We start from the raw sequence: 16,010 nt of genomic DNA, 5'->3' as shown, positions 1-16,010 counted from the left end.
AGAACAGATTTGCAAGGCTGCAACTTGGTCCTCTCAACACTTTTTCTAAATTCTATAAATTTTATACTTTTGTATCAGCTGAGGCTTCTTTTGGGAGAAAGGTTCTTCAAGCAGTGGTGCCTTCCGTTTAGGTTCCCTGTCTTGTCCATCCCTTATCTGTGTCCTCTAGCTTGGGTATTGATTCCCAATAGTAATTAGATGATACGTGGACTCACCGTGTCATTAGAAAGAAAACAAAATTTATGCTTACCTGATAAATTTATTTCTTGACACGGTGAGTTCATGGCCCGCCCTGTTTTCTTAAGGACAGGGTTTTTTTGTTATAAACTACAGACACCTCTGCACCTTGTTGCTTCCTTTCTTTTCTTTCCTTTGCTTTGGTCGAATGACTGGGGTTGGAGGGAAGGGAGGTGATATTTAACAGCTTTGCTGTGGTGCTCTTTGCCGCCTCCTGCTGGGCAGGAGTGATATTCCCAATAGTAATTAGATGATCTGTGGACTCACCGTGTCAAAGAAATAAATTTATCGGGTAAGCATAAATTTTTCTTTTTTAAAACTTTACAATTTTCAAGTACACTGTCGTTTTAATTTAGTTTTACAAGTGATGTCCAATATTAATGCTGTGGAATGTCTGGTGTTATACAATAAAGAAGCCCAATCAACAGTGCCGAGTGAAAAAGTTTTGTCATGCTAACTTTTTTCTAGCGTTCACTGGTGATGTGCCCCACAGTTTGTGATGATCCATGTCCATATGCAAATTAATAAACCTAGATCTGATGGTGCTGCCAACAAAACAGTTTGTGATGAACCCTGTCTGTTTACAAATTAATAAACCTAGCCCTAATGTTGCTGCTGACAAAACAGTTTGTGATGAACCCTGTCTGTCCGCAAATTAATAAACCTAGAGCTAACGTGCTGCAGTTTGTGAACCACAGATATAATTAACAAGTACAATCATAATGAATATATATACATTTGCATTACTCAGGTCAAACACCTCTTCACTCTTGGAGAAGCTGCCCAGCTATGTCCAGCCCGTGTAGAGAAGCGAGTTTTACTACTGGTCCAGTCCATTTTAGCCTCGTCTCCCACAACAGAGCAACGTGAGTAGGTTTTATGCTGACAAAGCAATTGCTAATAACTTTTCGAGCACCATCTGAAATGAATGTGTTTGTTTTTATAAAGATTCTTGTCGTTCTGATAATGAGGAAATTCCTGAGTCACAGCCTTCATCACAGCCGTCATCTCAGCAACTTTCACAACCTCTTTCACAGCCACTCTCCCAGTTCAGAGGTTCCAACATGCCCTCTATAGTCCGCGCACACGCCTTTATCACACTTGGTAGGTGACATTTTTTTGTTTAACTGAAGTTTTTCAGGCAGTATTTACCTCTCCTGCAATTGTTACAAACCGTCAGGTTTTGAAAGTTTTTGTTCATATATATTGGAATATAACTTTTGTAATTGTTATGACACATTTTCAGCTCAGATTTACTTTAACAAAATAAGTACATCCCTCTTAAAAGGATAGTGTACTCAGGCAAGCTGCTGTGCGTGCTTCATTGTATTCAAATCTACTGCAGCAACACTATTTCAAATGGGCTGGGCTCTCTCACACTCATAACTTGGAGGTTGATTTCTGCTGCTGCCTTAGATACATTTTGTGTTGCCAGTACTGCAGGTTTGAAGTTTTCAGTACAGGTGGAGGTTTTACCTGGCAACATCAGCCATTTCAAATTACAAAATAAAGCTAAATGATCTGTTTGTAATTAATTGAATACACTCTTGCAGTTAAAATAGATAATTGGAAACACTATAAAGTGGAGAAAATTGTATACGTAGTTCATTGTCCCTTTAAGATTGCCATTACTGATTTGGGTGCATACTCATTAGTGCATCGTTCCCTTTACAGGAAAGCTGTGCCTGCAGCATGAGGACCTGGCAAAAAAGTGTATCGCAGCACTTGCCCGGGAGCTTGAGGTGTGTGATGATGTGGCCATCCGCAACAATGTGATCATTGTTATATGTGACCTGTGCATCCGGTACACAACAATGGTAGACAGATACATCCCCAATGTGTCCGTTTGTCTCAGAGATAAAGACCCTTTCATCCGCAAGCAGACACTCATCATGCTCACTAACCTGCTGCAGGTAATCACTTGTTACACAAATTCTTACTCTGAAAGCTGTATGGTGTTGCTTAGAACCTCTATCCCACACATTTACTAACTCTACATTTTATGAGTGTGGGCCAGAAGCTATTGTTCCTTGTCTGTGACAGGCCTCTGTTTCCTTCCGTTAGCATGTTAGTCTTTCTTCTGCTTGTTTCCTTCTCTTCTGTTAAAGGATATGTAACACAAACATTTTCTTTTGTGATTCAGACAGAGCATACCCTTTAAAAAATCATTTGTTCCCATGATATTCTGTATTGAAGAGATACTTAGGTAGGCATCTGGAACACTACATGGCAGTAAATAGTGCTGCCATATAATGCTCCATAAATGAGCCTGCTCCTATGCATAGTCCCTTTTCAACAAAAGATACCAAGAGAACAAAGAAAACTTCATAATAGAAAGTTGTTTAAAATCGTATGCTCTACATGATTTATGAAAGAAAGATTTTAGGCTTCATATCCCTTTAACCCTTTAACGACACACGTCGTACAGGGTACGTTTTACACAAACTGGTCTTTAAAGACCAGTGACGTACCCTGTATGACGCAGGGGGGATTTTTTTTTAAAAAAGGGATGAGGGGGGGGGGGGTATTGAAGGGTGGCCAGCTACACTACAGAAAAATAAAAAAATGTAATAAAATCACATTATTTTGAAAAGTGGGTACTGGCAGACAGTGGGTTAGAGAGCAGTTTGGGGGGGGGGGGGCGCTCAGGGAGGTTGGGTGGTAAGGGGGGAGCCTACACTGCAGAACATATTTAATTTTTTTTAAAAAAAAATTTTTTAAACCAAACACAAACTTTTATTTTTTATACTGGCAGACTTTCTGCCAGTACTTAAGATGGCGGGGACATTTGTGGGGTGGGTGAGGCAAGAGAGCTGTTGGGGAGGGATCAGGGGGTGGGATGTGTCAGGTGGGAGGCTGATCTCTACACTAAATCTAAAATTAACCCTTCAAGCTCCCTACAAGCTACCTAATTAACCCCTTCATTGCTGGGCATAATACAAGTGTGGTGCGCAGTGGCATTTAGCCTTCTAATTACTAAAAAGCAATGCTAAAGCCATATATGTCTGCTATTTCTCTTGTCAAGTGTATCCAGTCCACGGATCATCCATTACTTGTGGGATATTCTCCTTCCCAACAGGAAGTTGCAAGAGGATCACCCACAGCAGAGCTGCTATATAGCTCCTCCCCTAACTGTCATATCCAGCCATTCTCTTGCAAGCCTCAACCAAGATGGAGGTCGTAAGAGGAGTGTGGTGTTTTATACTTAGTTTATTCTTCAATCAAAAGTTTATTTTTAAATGGTGCCGGAGTGTACTGTTTATCTCAGGCAGTATTTAGAAGAAGAATCTGCCTGCGTTTTCTATGATCTTAGCAGAAGTAACTAAGATCCATGGCTGTTCTCACATATTCTGAGGAGTGAGGTAACTTCAGAGAGGGAATGGCGTGCAGGTTTTCCTGCAATAAGGTATGTGCAGTTAATATTTTTCTAGGGATGGAATTTACTAGAAAATGCTGCTGATACCGAACTAATGTAAGTAAAGCCTTAAATGCAGTGATAGCGACTGGTATCAGGCTTATTAATAGAGATACATACTCTTATAAAAATGTAATATAAAACGTTTGCTGGCATGTTTAATCATTTTTATATGTATTTGGTGATAAAACTTATTGGGGCCTAGTTTTTTTCCACATGGCTGGCTTGAATTTTGCCTAGAAACAGTTTCCTTAGGCTTTCCACTGTTGTAATATGAGTGGGAGGGGCCTATTTTAGAGGGTTTTTTTTGCACAGCAAAAATTACAGACACAGACATCCAGCTTCTTCCTGCATGATCCAGGACATCTCTGGAGGGCTCAAAAGGCTTCAAAGTCGTTTTTGAGGGAGGTAAAAAGCCACAGTAGAGCTGTGGCAGTTGTTGTGACTGTTTGAAAAAACGTTTTTGTCTTTTATTATTCCGTTTTGGGTATTAAGGGGTTAATCATCCATTTGCAAGTGGGTGCAATGCTCTGCTAACTTGTTACATACACTGTAAAAATTTCGTTAGTGTAACTGCCTTTTTTCACTGTTAATTCAAATTTTGACAAAATTTGTGTTTCTTAAAGGTGCAGTAACGTGTTTTTTTTATTGCTTGTAAACTTGTTTAAAGTGTTTTCCAAGCTTGCTAGTCTCATTGCTAGTCTGTTTAAATATGTCTGACACAGAGGAAACTACTTGTTCATTATGTTTGAAAGCCATGGTGGAGCCCCAAAGGAGAATGTGTACTAAATGTATTGATTTCACCTTAAACAGTAAAGATCAGTCTTTTTAACTATAAAAGAAATATCACCAGAAGATTCTGACGAGGGGGAAGTTATGCCGACTAACTCTCCCCACGTGTCAGACCCTTCGCCTCCCGCTCAGGGGATGCACGCTAATATGGCGCCAATTACATCAGGGACGCCCATAGCGATTACCTTACAGGACATGGCTGCAATCATGAATAATACCCGGTCAGAGGTATTATCCAGGTTGCCGGAATTAAGAGGCAAGCGTGATTTGCTCTGGGGTTAGGAGAAATACAGAGCGCGCAGATGCTGTAAGGGCCATGTCTGATACTGCGTCACAATATGCAGATCATGAGGACGGAGAGCTTCAGTCTGTGGGTGACATCTCTGATTCGGGGAAACCTGATTCAGAGATTTCTAATTTTAAATTTAAGCTTGAGAACCTCCGTGTGTTGCTTGGGGAGGTATTAGCTGCTCTGAATGACTGTAACACAGTTGCAGTACCAGAGAAATTGTGTAGGCTGGATAAATACTATGCGGTACCGGTGTGTACTGATGTTTTTCCTATACCTAAAAGGCTTACAGAAATTATTAGCAAGGAGTGGGATAGACCGGGTGTGCCTTTTTCCCCACCTCCTATATTTAGAAAAATGTTTCCAATAGACGCCACTACATGGGACTTATGGCAGACGGTCCCTAAGGTGGAGGGAGCAGTTTCTACTTTAGCAAAGCGTACTACTATCCCGGTTGAGGACAGTTGTGCTTTTTCAGATCCAATGGATAAAAAATTGGAGGGTTACCTTAAGAAAATGTTTATTCAACAAGCTTTTATTTTACAGCCCCTTGCATGCATTGAGCCTGTCACGGCCGTGGCGGCATTCTGGTTTGAGGCCCTGGAAGAGGCCATCCATACAGCTCCATTGACTGAAATTATTGACAAGCTTAGAACACTTAAGCTAGCTAACTCATTTGTTTCTGATGCCATTGCTCATTTGACTAAACTAACGGCTAAGAATTCCGGATTCGCCATCCAAGCGCGTAGGGCGCTATGGCTTAAATCCTGGTCAGCTGACGTGACTTCGAAGTCTAAATTACTCAACATTCCTTTCAAGGGGCAGACCTTATTCGGGCCTGGTTTGAAGGAAATTATTGCTGACATTACTGGAGGTAAGGGTCACACCCTTCCTCAGGACAGGGCCAAAGCAAAGGCCAAACAGTCTAATTTTCGTGCCTTTCGAAATTTCAAGGCAGGTGCAGCATCAACTTCCTCCGCTTCAAAACAAGAGGGAACTTTTGCTCAATCTAAGCAGGCCTGGAAACCTAACCAGTCCTGGAACAAAGGCAAGCAGGCCAGAAAGCCTGCTGCTGCCTCTAAGACAGCATGAAGGAACGGCCCCCTATCCGGCGACGGATCTAGTAGGGGGCAGACTTTCTCTCTTCGCCCAGGCGTGGGCAAGAGATGTTCAGGATCCCTGGGCGTTGGAGATCATATCTCAGGGATATCTTCTGGACTTCAAAGCTTCCCCTCCACAAGGGAGATTTCATCTTTCAAGGCTATCTGCAAATCAGATAAAGAAAGAGGCATTCCTACGCTGTGTGCAAGACCTCCTAGTTATGGGAGTGATCCATCCAGTTCCGCGGACGGAACAAGGACAGGGTTTTTATTCTAATCTGTTTGTTGTTCCCAAAAAAGAGGGAACCTTCAGACCAATTTTGGATCTAAAGATCTTAAACAAATTCCTCAGAGTTCCATCTTTCAAAATGGAAACTATTCGGACCATCCTACCCATGATCCAAGAAGGTCAGTACATGACCACAGTGGACTTAAAGGATGCCTACCTTCAAATACCGATTCACAAAGATTATCATCGGTTTCTAAGGTTTGCCTTTCTAGACAGGCATTACCAATTTGTAGCTCTTCCCTTCGGGTTGGCTACAGCCCAGAGAATCTTTACAAAGGTTCTGGACTCACTTCTGGCGGTTCTAAGACCGCGAGGCATAGCGGTGGCTCCGTATCTAGACGACATCCTGATACAGTCGTCAAGCTTTCAAGTTGCCAATTCTCATACAGAGATAGTTCTGGCATTTCTGAGGTCGCACGGGTGGAAAGTGAACGAGGAAAATAGTTCTCTATCCCCACTCACAAGAGTCTCCTTCTTAGGGACTCTTTTATAGATTCTGTAGAAATGAAAATTTACCTGACGGAGTCCAGGTTATCAAAACTTCTAAATGCTTGCCGTGTTCTTCACTCCATTCCGCACCCTTCGGTAGCTCAGTGTATGGAGGTAATCGGCTTAATGGTAGCGGCAATGGACATTGTGCCATTTGCGCGCCTTCATCTCAGACCGCTGCAATTATGCATGCTGAGTCAGTGGAATGGGGATTACACAGATTTGTCCCCTCTGCTAAATCTGGATCAAGAGACCAGAGATTCTCTTCTCTGGTGGTTGTCTCGGGTACACCTGTCCAAGGGTATGACCTTTCGCAGGCCAGATTGGACAATTGTAACAACAGATGCCAGCCTTCTAGGTTGGGGTGCAGTCTGGAATTCCCTGAAGGCACAGGGATCGTGGACTCAGGAGGAGAAACTCCTTCCAATAAATATTCTGGAGTTAAGAGCGATATTCAATGCTCTTCTGGCTTGGCCTCAGTTAGCAACACTAAGGTTCATCAGATTTCAGTCAGACAACATCACGACTGTGGCTTACATCAACCATCAAGGGGGAACCAGGAGTTCCCTAGCGATGTTAGAAGTCTCAAAAATAATTCGCTGGGCAGAGTACCACTCTTGCCACCTGTCAGCAATCCATATCCCAGGCGTGGAGAACTGGGAGGTGGATTTTCTAAGTCAGACTTTCCATCCGGGGGAGTGGGAACTCCATCCGGAGGTGTTTGCTCAGTTGATTCATCGTTGGGGCAAACCAGAGTTGGATCTCATGGCATCTCGCCAGAACGCCAAGCTTCCTTGTTACGGATCCAGGTCCAGGGACCCAGAAGCGACGCTGATAGATGCTCTAGCAGCGCCTTGGTTCTTCAACCTGGCTTATGTGTTTCCACCGTTTCCTCTGCTCCCTCGACTGATTGCCAAAATCAAACAGGAGAGAGCATTGGTGATTCTGATAGCACCTGCGTGGCCACGCAGGACTTGGTATGCAGACCTAGTGGACATGTCATCCTTTCCACCATGGACTCTGCCTCTATGACAGGACCTTCTGATACAAGGTCCTTTCAATCATCCAAATCTAATTTCTCTGAGACTGACTGCATGGAGATTGAATGCTTGATTCTATCAAAGCGTGGCTTCTCCGAGTCAGTCATTGATACTTTAATACAGGCACGAAAGCCTGTTACCAGGAAAATCTACCACAAGTTATGGAGTAAATATCTTTATTGGTGTGAATCCAAGAATTACTCATGGAGTAAGGTTAGGATTCCTAGAATATTGTCTTTTCTCCAAGAGGGCTTGGACAAAGGATTATCAGCTAGTTCCTTAAAGGGACAGATTTCTGCTCTGTCTATTCTTTTGCACAAGCGTCTGGCAGAGGTTCCAGACGTCCAGGCATTTTGCCAGGCTTTGGTTAGAATTAAGCCTGTGTTTAAACCTGTTGCTCCCCCGTGGAGCTTTAACTTGGTTCTTAAGGTTCTTCAAGGAGTTCCGTTTGAACCCCTTCATTCCATTGATATTAAACTTTTATCTTGGAAAGTTCTGTTTTTGATTGCTATTTCCTCGGCTCGGAGAGTCTCTGAGCTATCTGCCTTACAATGTGATTCTCCTTATCTGATTTTTCATGCAGATAAGGTAGTTCTGCGTACCAAACCTGGGTTTTTACCTAAGGTGGTTTCTAACAAGAATATCAATCAAGAGATTGTTGTTCCATCGTTGTGCTCTAATCCTTCTTCAAAGAAGGAACGTCTTTTACATAATCTGGACGTAGTCCGTGCCTTGAAGTTTTACTTACAAGCTACTAAGGATTTTCGTCAAACATCTTCCCTGTTTGTCGTTTACTCTGGACAGAGGAGAGGTCAAAAAGCTTCGGCAACCTCTCTTTCCTTTTGGCTTCGGAGCGTAATACGCCTAGCCTATGAGACTGCTGGACAGCAGCCCCCTGAAAGGATTACAGCTCATTCTACTAGAGCTGTGGCTTCCACCTGGGCCTTCAAAAATGAGGCCTCTGTTGAACAGATTTGCAAGGCTGCGACTTGGTCTTCGCTTCACACTTTTTCAAAATTTTACAAATTTGATACTTTTGCTTCTTCGGAGGCTGTGTTTGGGAGAAAGGTTCTTCAGGCAGTGGTTCCTTCCGCTTAATCCTGCCTTGTCCCTCCCATCATCCGTGTACTTTAGCTTTGGTATTGGTATCCCACAAGTAATGGATGATCTGTGGACTGGATACACTTAACAAGAGAAAACATAATTTATGCTTACCTGATAAATTTATTTCTCTTGTAGTGTATCCAGTCCACGGCCCGCCCTGTCCTTTTAAGGCAGGTCTAAATTTTAATTAAACTACAGTCACCACTGCACCCTATGGTTTCTCCTTTCTCTGTTTGTTTTCGGTCGAATGACAGGATATGACAGTTAGGGGAGGAGCTATATAGCAGCTCTGCTGTGGGTGATCCTCTTGCAACTTCCTGTTGGGAAGGAGAATATCCCACAAGTAATGGATGATCCGTGGACTGGATACACTACAAGAGAAATAAATTTATCAGTTAAGCATAAATTATGTTTTCTGAACAAAGGGGATCGCAGAGGCACATTTACAACCATTTGTGCCATAATTGCACAAGCTATTTGTAAATCATTTCAGTGAGAAATCTAAAGTTAGTGAAAAAATTTGTTTTTTTTTATTTGATCGCATTTGGCGGTGAAATGGTGGCATGACATATACCAAAATGGGCCTAGATCAAAACTTTGGGTTGTCTACTACACTACTGCTAAAATTAACCCTACAAGCTACCTAATTGACCCCTTCACTGCTGGACATAATACAAGTGTGGTGCGCAGCGGCATTTAGTGGCCTTCTAATTACCAAAAAGTAATGCCATAAATGTCTGCTATTTCTGAACAAAGGGGATCCCAGAGAAGCGTTTATAACCATTTATGCCATAATTGCACAAGCTGTTTGTAAATAATTTCAGTGAGAAACCTAAAGTTTGTGAAAAAATTAACGTTTTCTCCAACATAGGTGTGTCCGGTCCACGGCGTCATCCTTACTTGTGGGATATTCTCTTCCCCAACAGGAAATGGCAAAGAGCCCAGCAAAGCTGGTCACATGATCCCTCCTAGGCTCCGCCTACCCCAGTCATTCTCTTTGCCGTTGTACAGGCAACATCTCCACGGAGATGGCTTAGAGTTTTTTAGTGTTTAACTGTAGTTTTTATTATTCAATCAAGAGTTTGTTATTTTGAAATAGTGCTGGTATGTACTATTTACTCAGAAACAGAAAAGAGATGAAGATTTCTGTTTGTATGAGGAAAATGATTTTAGCAACCGTCACTAAAATCCATGGCTGTTCCACACAAGACTGTTGAGAGCAATTAACTTCAGTTGGGGGAACAGTGAGCAGTCTCTTGCTGCTTGAGGTATGACACATTCTAACAAGACGATGTAATGCTGGAAGCTGTCATTTTCCCTCTGGGATCCGGTAAGCCATGTTTATTACGATTGTAAATAAGGGCTTCAAAAAGGGCTTATTAAGACTGTAGACTTTTTTTGGGCTAAATCGATTGATTATTAACACATATTTAGCCTTGAGGAATCATTTTATCTGGGTATTTTGATATAATAATATCGTCAGGCACTGTTTTAGACACCTTATTCTTTAGGGGCTTTCCCAAAGCATAGGCAGAGCCTCATTTTCGCGCCGGTGTGGCGCACTTGTTTTTGAGAGGCATGGCATGCAGTCGCATGTGAGAGGAGCTCTGATACTTAGAAAAGACTTTCTGAAGGCGTCATTTGGTATCGTATTCCCCTTGGGGCTTGGTTGGGTCTCAGCAAAGCAGATACCAGGGACTGTAAAGGGGTTAAAGTTCAAAACGGCTCCGGTTCCGTTATTTTAAGGGTTAAAGCTTCCAAATTTGGTGTGCAATACTTTTAAGGCTTTAAGACACTGTGGTGAAAATTTGGTGAATTTTGAACAATTCCTTCATGTTTTTTCGCATTTGCAGTAATAAAGTGTGTTCAGTTTAAAATTTAAAGTGACAGTAACGGTTTTATTTTAAAACGTTTTTTGTACTTGTTATCAAGTTTATGCCTGTTTAACATGTCTGAACTACCAGATAGACTGTGTTCTGAATGTGGGGAAGCCAGAATTCCTATTCATTTAAATAAATGTGATTTATGTGACAATGACAATGATGCCCAAGATGATTCCTCAAGTGAGGGGAGTAAGCATGGTACTGCATCATTCCCTCCTTCGTCTACACGAGTCTTGCCCACTCAGGAGGCCCCTAGTACATCTAGCGCGCCAATACTCCTTACTATGCAACAATTAACGGCTGTAATGGATAATTCTGTCAAAAACATTTTAGCCAAAATGAACACTTATCAGCGTAAGCGCGACTGCTCTGTTTTAGATACTGAAGAGCATGACGACGCTGATATTAATATTTCTGAAGGGCCCCTAACTCAGTCTGATGGGGCCAGGGAGGTTTTGTCTGAGGGAGAAATTACTGATTCAGGGAACATTTCTCAACAAGCTGAACCTGATGTGATTGCATTTAAATTTAAGTTGGAACATCTCCGCATTCTGCTTAAGGAGGTATTATCCACTCTGGATGATTGTGACAAGTTGGTCATCCCAGAGAAACTATGTAAAATGGACAAGTTCCTAGAGGTGCCGGGGCTCCCAGAAGCTTTTCCTATACCCAAGCGGGTGGCGGACATTGTTAATAAAGAATGGGAAAGGCCCGGTATTCCTTTCGTCCCTCCCCCCATATTTAAAAAATTGTTTCCTATGGTCGACCCCAGAAAGGACTTATGGCAGACAGTCCCCAAGGTCGAGGGAGCGGTTTCCACTTTAAACAAACGCACCACTATACCCATAGAGGATAGTTGTGCTTTCAAAGATCCTATGGATAAAAAATTAGAAGGTTTGCTTAAAAAGATGTTTGTTCAACAGGGTTACCTTCTACAACCAATTTCATGCATTGTCCCTGTCGCTACAGCCGCATGTTTCTGGTTCGATGAGCTGATAAAGGCGGTCGACAGTGATTCTCCTCCTTATGAGGAGATTATTGACAGAATCAATGCTCTCAAATTGGCTAATTCTTTCACCCTAGACGCCACTTTGCAATTGGCTAGGTTAGCGGCTAAGAATTCTGGGTTTGCTATTGTGGCGCGCAGAGCGCTTTGGTTGAAATCTTGGTCGGCTGATGCGTCTTCCAAGAACAAGCTACTTAACATTCCTTTCAAGGGGAAAACGCTGTTTGGCCCTGACTTGAAAGAGATTATCTCGGATATCACTGGGGGTAAGGGCCACGCCCTTCCTCAGGATCGGCCTTTCAAGGCAAAAAATAAACCTAATTTTCGTCCCTTTCGTAGAAACGGACCAGCCCAAAGTGCTACGTCCTCTAAGCAAGAGGGTAATACTTCTCAAGCCAAGCCAGCTTGGAGACCAATGCAAGGCTGGAACAAGGGAAAGCAGGCCAAGAAGCCTGCCACTGCTACCAAGACAGCATGAAATGTTGGCCCCCGATCCGGGACCGGATCTGGTGGGGGGCAGACTCTCTCTCTTCGCTCAGGCTTGGGCAAGAGATGTTCTGGATCCTTGGGCGCTAGAAATAGTCTCCCAAGGTTATCTTCTGGAATTCAAGGGACTTCCCCCAAGGGGGAGGTTCCACAGGTCTCAGTTGTCTTCAGACCACACAAAAAGACAGGCATTCTTACATTGTGTAGAAGACCTGTTAAAAATGGGAGTGATTCATCCCGTTCCATTAAGAGAACAAGGGATGGGGTTCTACTCCAATCTGTTTATAGTTCCCAAAAAGGAGGGAACGTTCAGACCAATCTTAGATCTCAAGATCTTAAACAAGTTTCTCAAGGTTCCATCGTTCAAGATGGAAACCATTCGAACTATTCTTCCTTCCATCCAGGAAGGTCAATTCATGACCACGGTGGATTTAAAGGATGCGTATCTACATATTCCTATCCACAAGGAACATCATCGGTTCCTGAGGTTCGCATTCCTGGACAAACATTACCAGTTCGTGGCGCTTCCTTTCGGATTAGCCACTGCTCCAAGGATTTTCACAAAGGTACTAGGGTCCCTTCTAGCTGTGCTAAGACCAAGGGGCATTGCTGTAGTACCTTACTTGGACGACATTCTGATTCAAGCGTCGTCCCTTCCTCAAGCAAAGGCTCACACGGACATTGTCCTGGCCTTTCTCAGATCTCACGGATGGAAAGTGAACGTGGAAAAGAGTTCTCTATCTCCGTCAACAAGGGTTCCCTTCTTGGGAACAATAATAGACTCCTTAGAAATGAGGATTTTTCTGACAGAGGCCAGAAAAACAAAACTTCTAGACTCTTGTCGGATACTTCATTCCGTTCCTCTTCCTTCCATAGCTCAGTGCATGGAAGTGATCGGGTTGATGGTAGCGGCAATGGACATAGTTCCTTTTGCACGCATTCATCTAAGACCATTACAACTGTGCATGCTCAGTCAGTGGAATGGGGACTATACAGACTTGTCTCCGAAGATACAAGTAAATCAGAGGACCAGAGACTCACTCCGTTGGTGGCTGTCCCTGGACAACCTGTCACGAGGGATGACATTCCGCAGACCAGAGTGGGTCATTGTCACGACCGACGCCAGTCTGATGGGCTGGGGCGCGGTCTGGGGATCCCTAAAAGCTCAGGGTCTTTGGTCTCGGGAAGAATCTCTTCTACCGATAAATATTCTGGAACTGAGAGCGATATTCAATGCTCTCAAGGCTTGGCCTCAGCTAGCGAGGGCCAAGTTCATACGGTTTCAATCAGACAACATGACAACTGTTGCGTACATCAACCATCAGGGGGGAACAAGGAGTTCCCTGGCGATGGAAGAAGTGACCAAAATCATTCTATGGGCGGAGTCTCACTCCTGCCATCTGTCTGCTATCCACATCCCAGGAGTGGAAAATTGGGAAGCGGATTTTCTGAGTCGTCAGACATTGCATCCGGGGGAGTGGGAACTCCATCCGGAAATCTTTGCCCAAGTCACTCAGCTGTGGGGCATTCCAGACATGGATCTGATGGCCTCTCGTCAGAACTTCAAAGTTCCTTGCTACGGGTCCAGATCCAGGGATCCCAAGGCGGCTCTAGTGGATGCACTAGTAGCACCTTGGACCTTCAAACTAGCTTATGTGTTCCCGCCGTTTCCTCTCATCCCCAGGCTGGTAGCCAGGATCAATCAGGAGAGGGCGTCGGTGATCTTGATAGCTCCTGCGTGGCCACGCAGGACTTGGTATGCAGATCTGGTGAATATGTCATCGGCTCCTCCTTGGAAGCTACCTTTGAGACGAGACCTTCTTGTTCAGGGTCCGTTCGAACATCCGAATCTGGTTTCACTCCAGCTGACTGCTTGGAGATTGAACGCTTGATCTTATCGAAGCGAGGATTCTCAGATTCTGTTATCGATACTCTTGTTCAGGCCAGAAAGCCTGTAACTAGAAAGATTTACCACAAAATTTGGAAAAAATATATCTGTTGGTGTGAATCTAAAGGATTCCCTTGGGACAAGGTTAAGATTCCTAGGATTCTATCCTTCCTTCAAGAAGGATTGGAAAAAGGATTATCTGCAAGTTCCCTGAAGGGACAGATTTCTGCCTTGTCTGTGTTACTTCACAAAAAGCTGGCCGCTGTGCCAGATGTTCAAGCCTTTGTTCAGGCTCTGGTTAGAATTAAGCCTGTTTACAAACCTTTGACTCCTCCTTGGAGTCTCAATTTAGTTCTTTCAGTTCTTCAGGGGGTTCCGTTTGAACCCTTGCATTCCGTTGATATTAAGTTATTATCTTGGAAAGTTTTGTTTCTAGTTGCAATTTCTTCTGCTAGAAGAGTTTCAGAATTATCTGCTCTGCAGTGTTCTCCTCCTTATCTGGTGTTCCATGCAGATAAGGTGGTTTTACGTACTAAACCTGGTTTTCTTCCAAAAGTTGTTTCTAACAAAAACATTAACCAGGAGATTATCGTACCTTCTCTGTGTCCGAAACCAGTTTCAAAGAAGGAACGTTTGTTGCACAATTTGGATGTTGTTCGCGCTCTAAAATTCTATTTAGATGCTACAAAGGATTTTAGACAAACATCTTCCTTGTTTGTTGTTTATTCCGGTAAAAGGAGAGGTCAAAAAGCAACTTCTACCTCTCTCTCTTTTTGGATTAAAAGCATCATCAGATTGGCTTACGAGACTGCCGGACGGCAGCCTCCCGAAAGAATCACAGCTCATTCCACTAGGGCTGTGGCTTCCACATGGGCCTTCAAGAACGAGGCTTCTGTTGATCAGATATGTAGGGCAGCGACTTGGTCTTCACTGCACACTTTTACCAAATTTTACAAGTTTGATACTTTTGCTTCTTCTGAGGCTATTTTTGGGAGAAAGGTTTTGCAAGCCGTGGTGCCTTCCATTTAGGTGACCTGATTTGCTCCCTCCCTTCATCCGTGTCCTAAAGCTTTGGTATTGGTTCCCACAAGTAAGGATGACGCCGTGGACCGGACACACCTATGTTGGAGAAAACAGAATTTATGTTTACCTGATAAATTACTTTCTCCAACGGTGTGTCCGGTCCACGGCCCGCCCTGGTTTTTTTAATCAGGTCTGATAATTTATTTTCTTTAACTACAGTCACCACGGTACCATATGGTTTCTCCTATGCAAATATTCCTCCTTAACGTCGGTCGAATGACTGGGGTAGGCGGAGCCTAGGAGGGATCATGTGACCAGCTTTGCTGGGCTCTTTGCCATTTCCTGTTGGGGAAGAGAATATCCCACAAGTAAGGATGACGCCGTGGACCGGACACACCGTTGGAGAAAGTAATTTATCAGGTAAACATAAATTCTGTTTTTTTTATTTTATTATTTGATCACATTTGGCAGTGAAATGGTGGCATGAAATATACCAAAATGGGCCTAGATCAATACTTTGGGTTGTCTGCTAAAAAAAAAAATATACATGTCAAGCGATATTCAGGGATTCCAGACAGATATCAGTGTTCCAATGTAACTAGCGCTTATTTTGAAAAAAAAGTGGTTTGGAAATGGCAAAGTGCTTCTTGTACTTATTGCTCTATAACTTGCAAAAAAAGCAAAGAACATGTAAACATTGGGTATTTTTAAACTCAGGACAAATTTTAGAAACTATTTAGCATGGGTGTTTTTGGTGGTTGTAGATGTGTAACAGATTTTGGGGGTCAAAGTTAGAAAAAGTGTTGTGTTTTTTTCATTTTTTTTAATCATATTTTATAAAAAAAAAAATATAGTAAATTATATGATGAAAATAATGGTATATTTAGAAAGTCCATTTAATGGCGAGAAAAACAGTATATAATATGTGTGGGTACAGTAAATGAGTAAGAGGAAAATTACAGTTAAACA

The 16,010-nt window shown here is 42.9% G+C and overlaps 1 protein-coding gene across 1 annotated transcript in view; it reads left to right on the top strand.

The window, feature by feature from the left end:
* NCAPD3 (non-SMC condensin II complex subunit D3) overlaps positions 1-16,010 on the top strand; it is a 273,275-nt gene that overhangs the window by 171,000 nt on the left and 86,265 nt on the right. Inside the window, exons 21-23 of the mRNA XM_053691510.1 lie at positions 989-1,103; positions 1,186-1,341; positions 1,912-2,150. Coding sequence (XP_053547485.1) covers positions 989-1,103; positions 1,186-1,341; positions 1,912-2,150 — 510 coding nt within the window. The remainder of the gene's footprint in view (positions 1-988; positions 1,104-1,185; positions 1,342-1,911; positions 2,151-16,010) is intronic.

The sequence above is a fragment of the Bombina bombina genome, chromosome 8 (assembly GCF_027579735.1).
Source record: "Bombina bombina isolate aBomBom1 chromosome 8, aBomBom1.pri, whole genome shotgun sequence".
Lineage (NCBI taxonomy): Eukaryota > Metazoa > Chordata > Amphibia > Anura > Bombinatoridae > Bombina > Bombina bombina.
The sequence above is the reverse complement of the archived record's forward strand: the minus strand, read 5'-3'. Positions and strand labels throughout refer to the sequence as shown.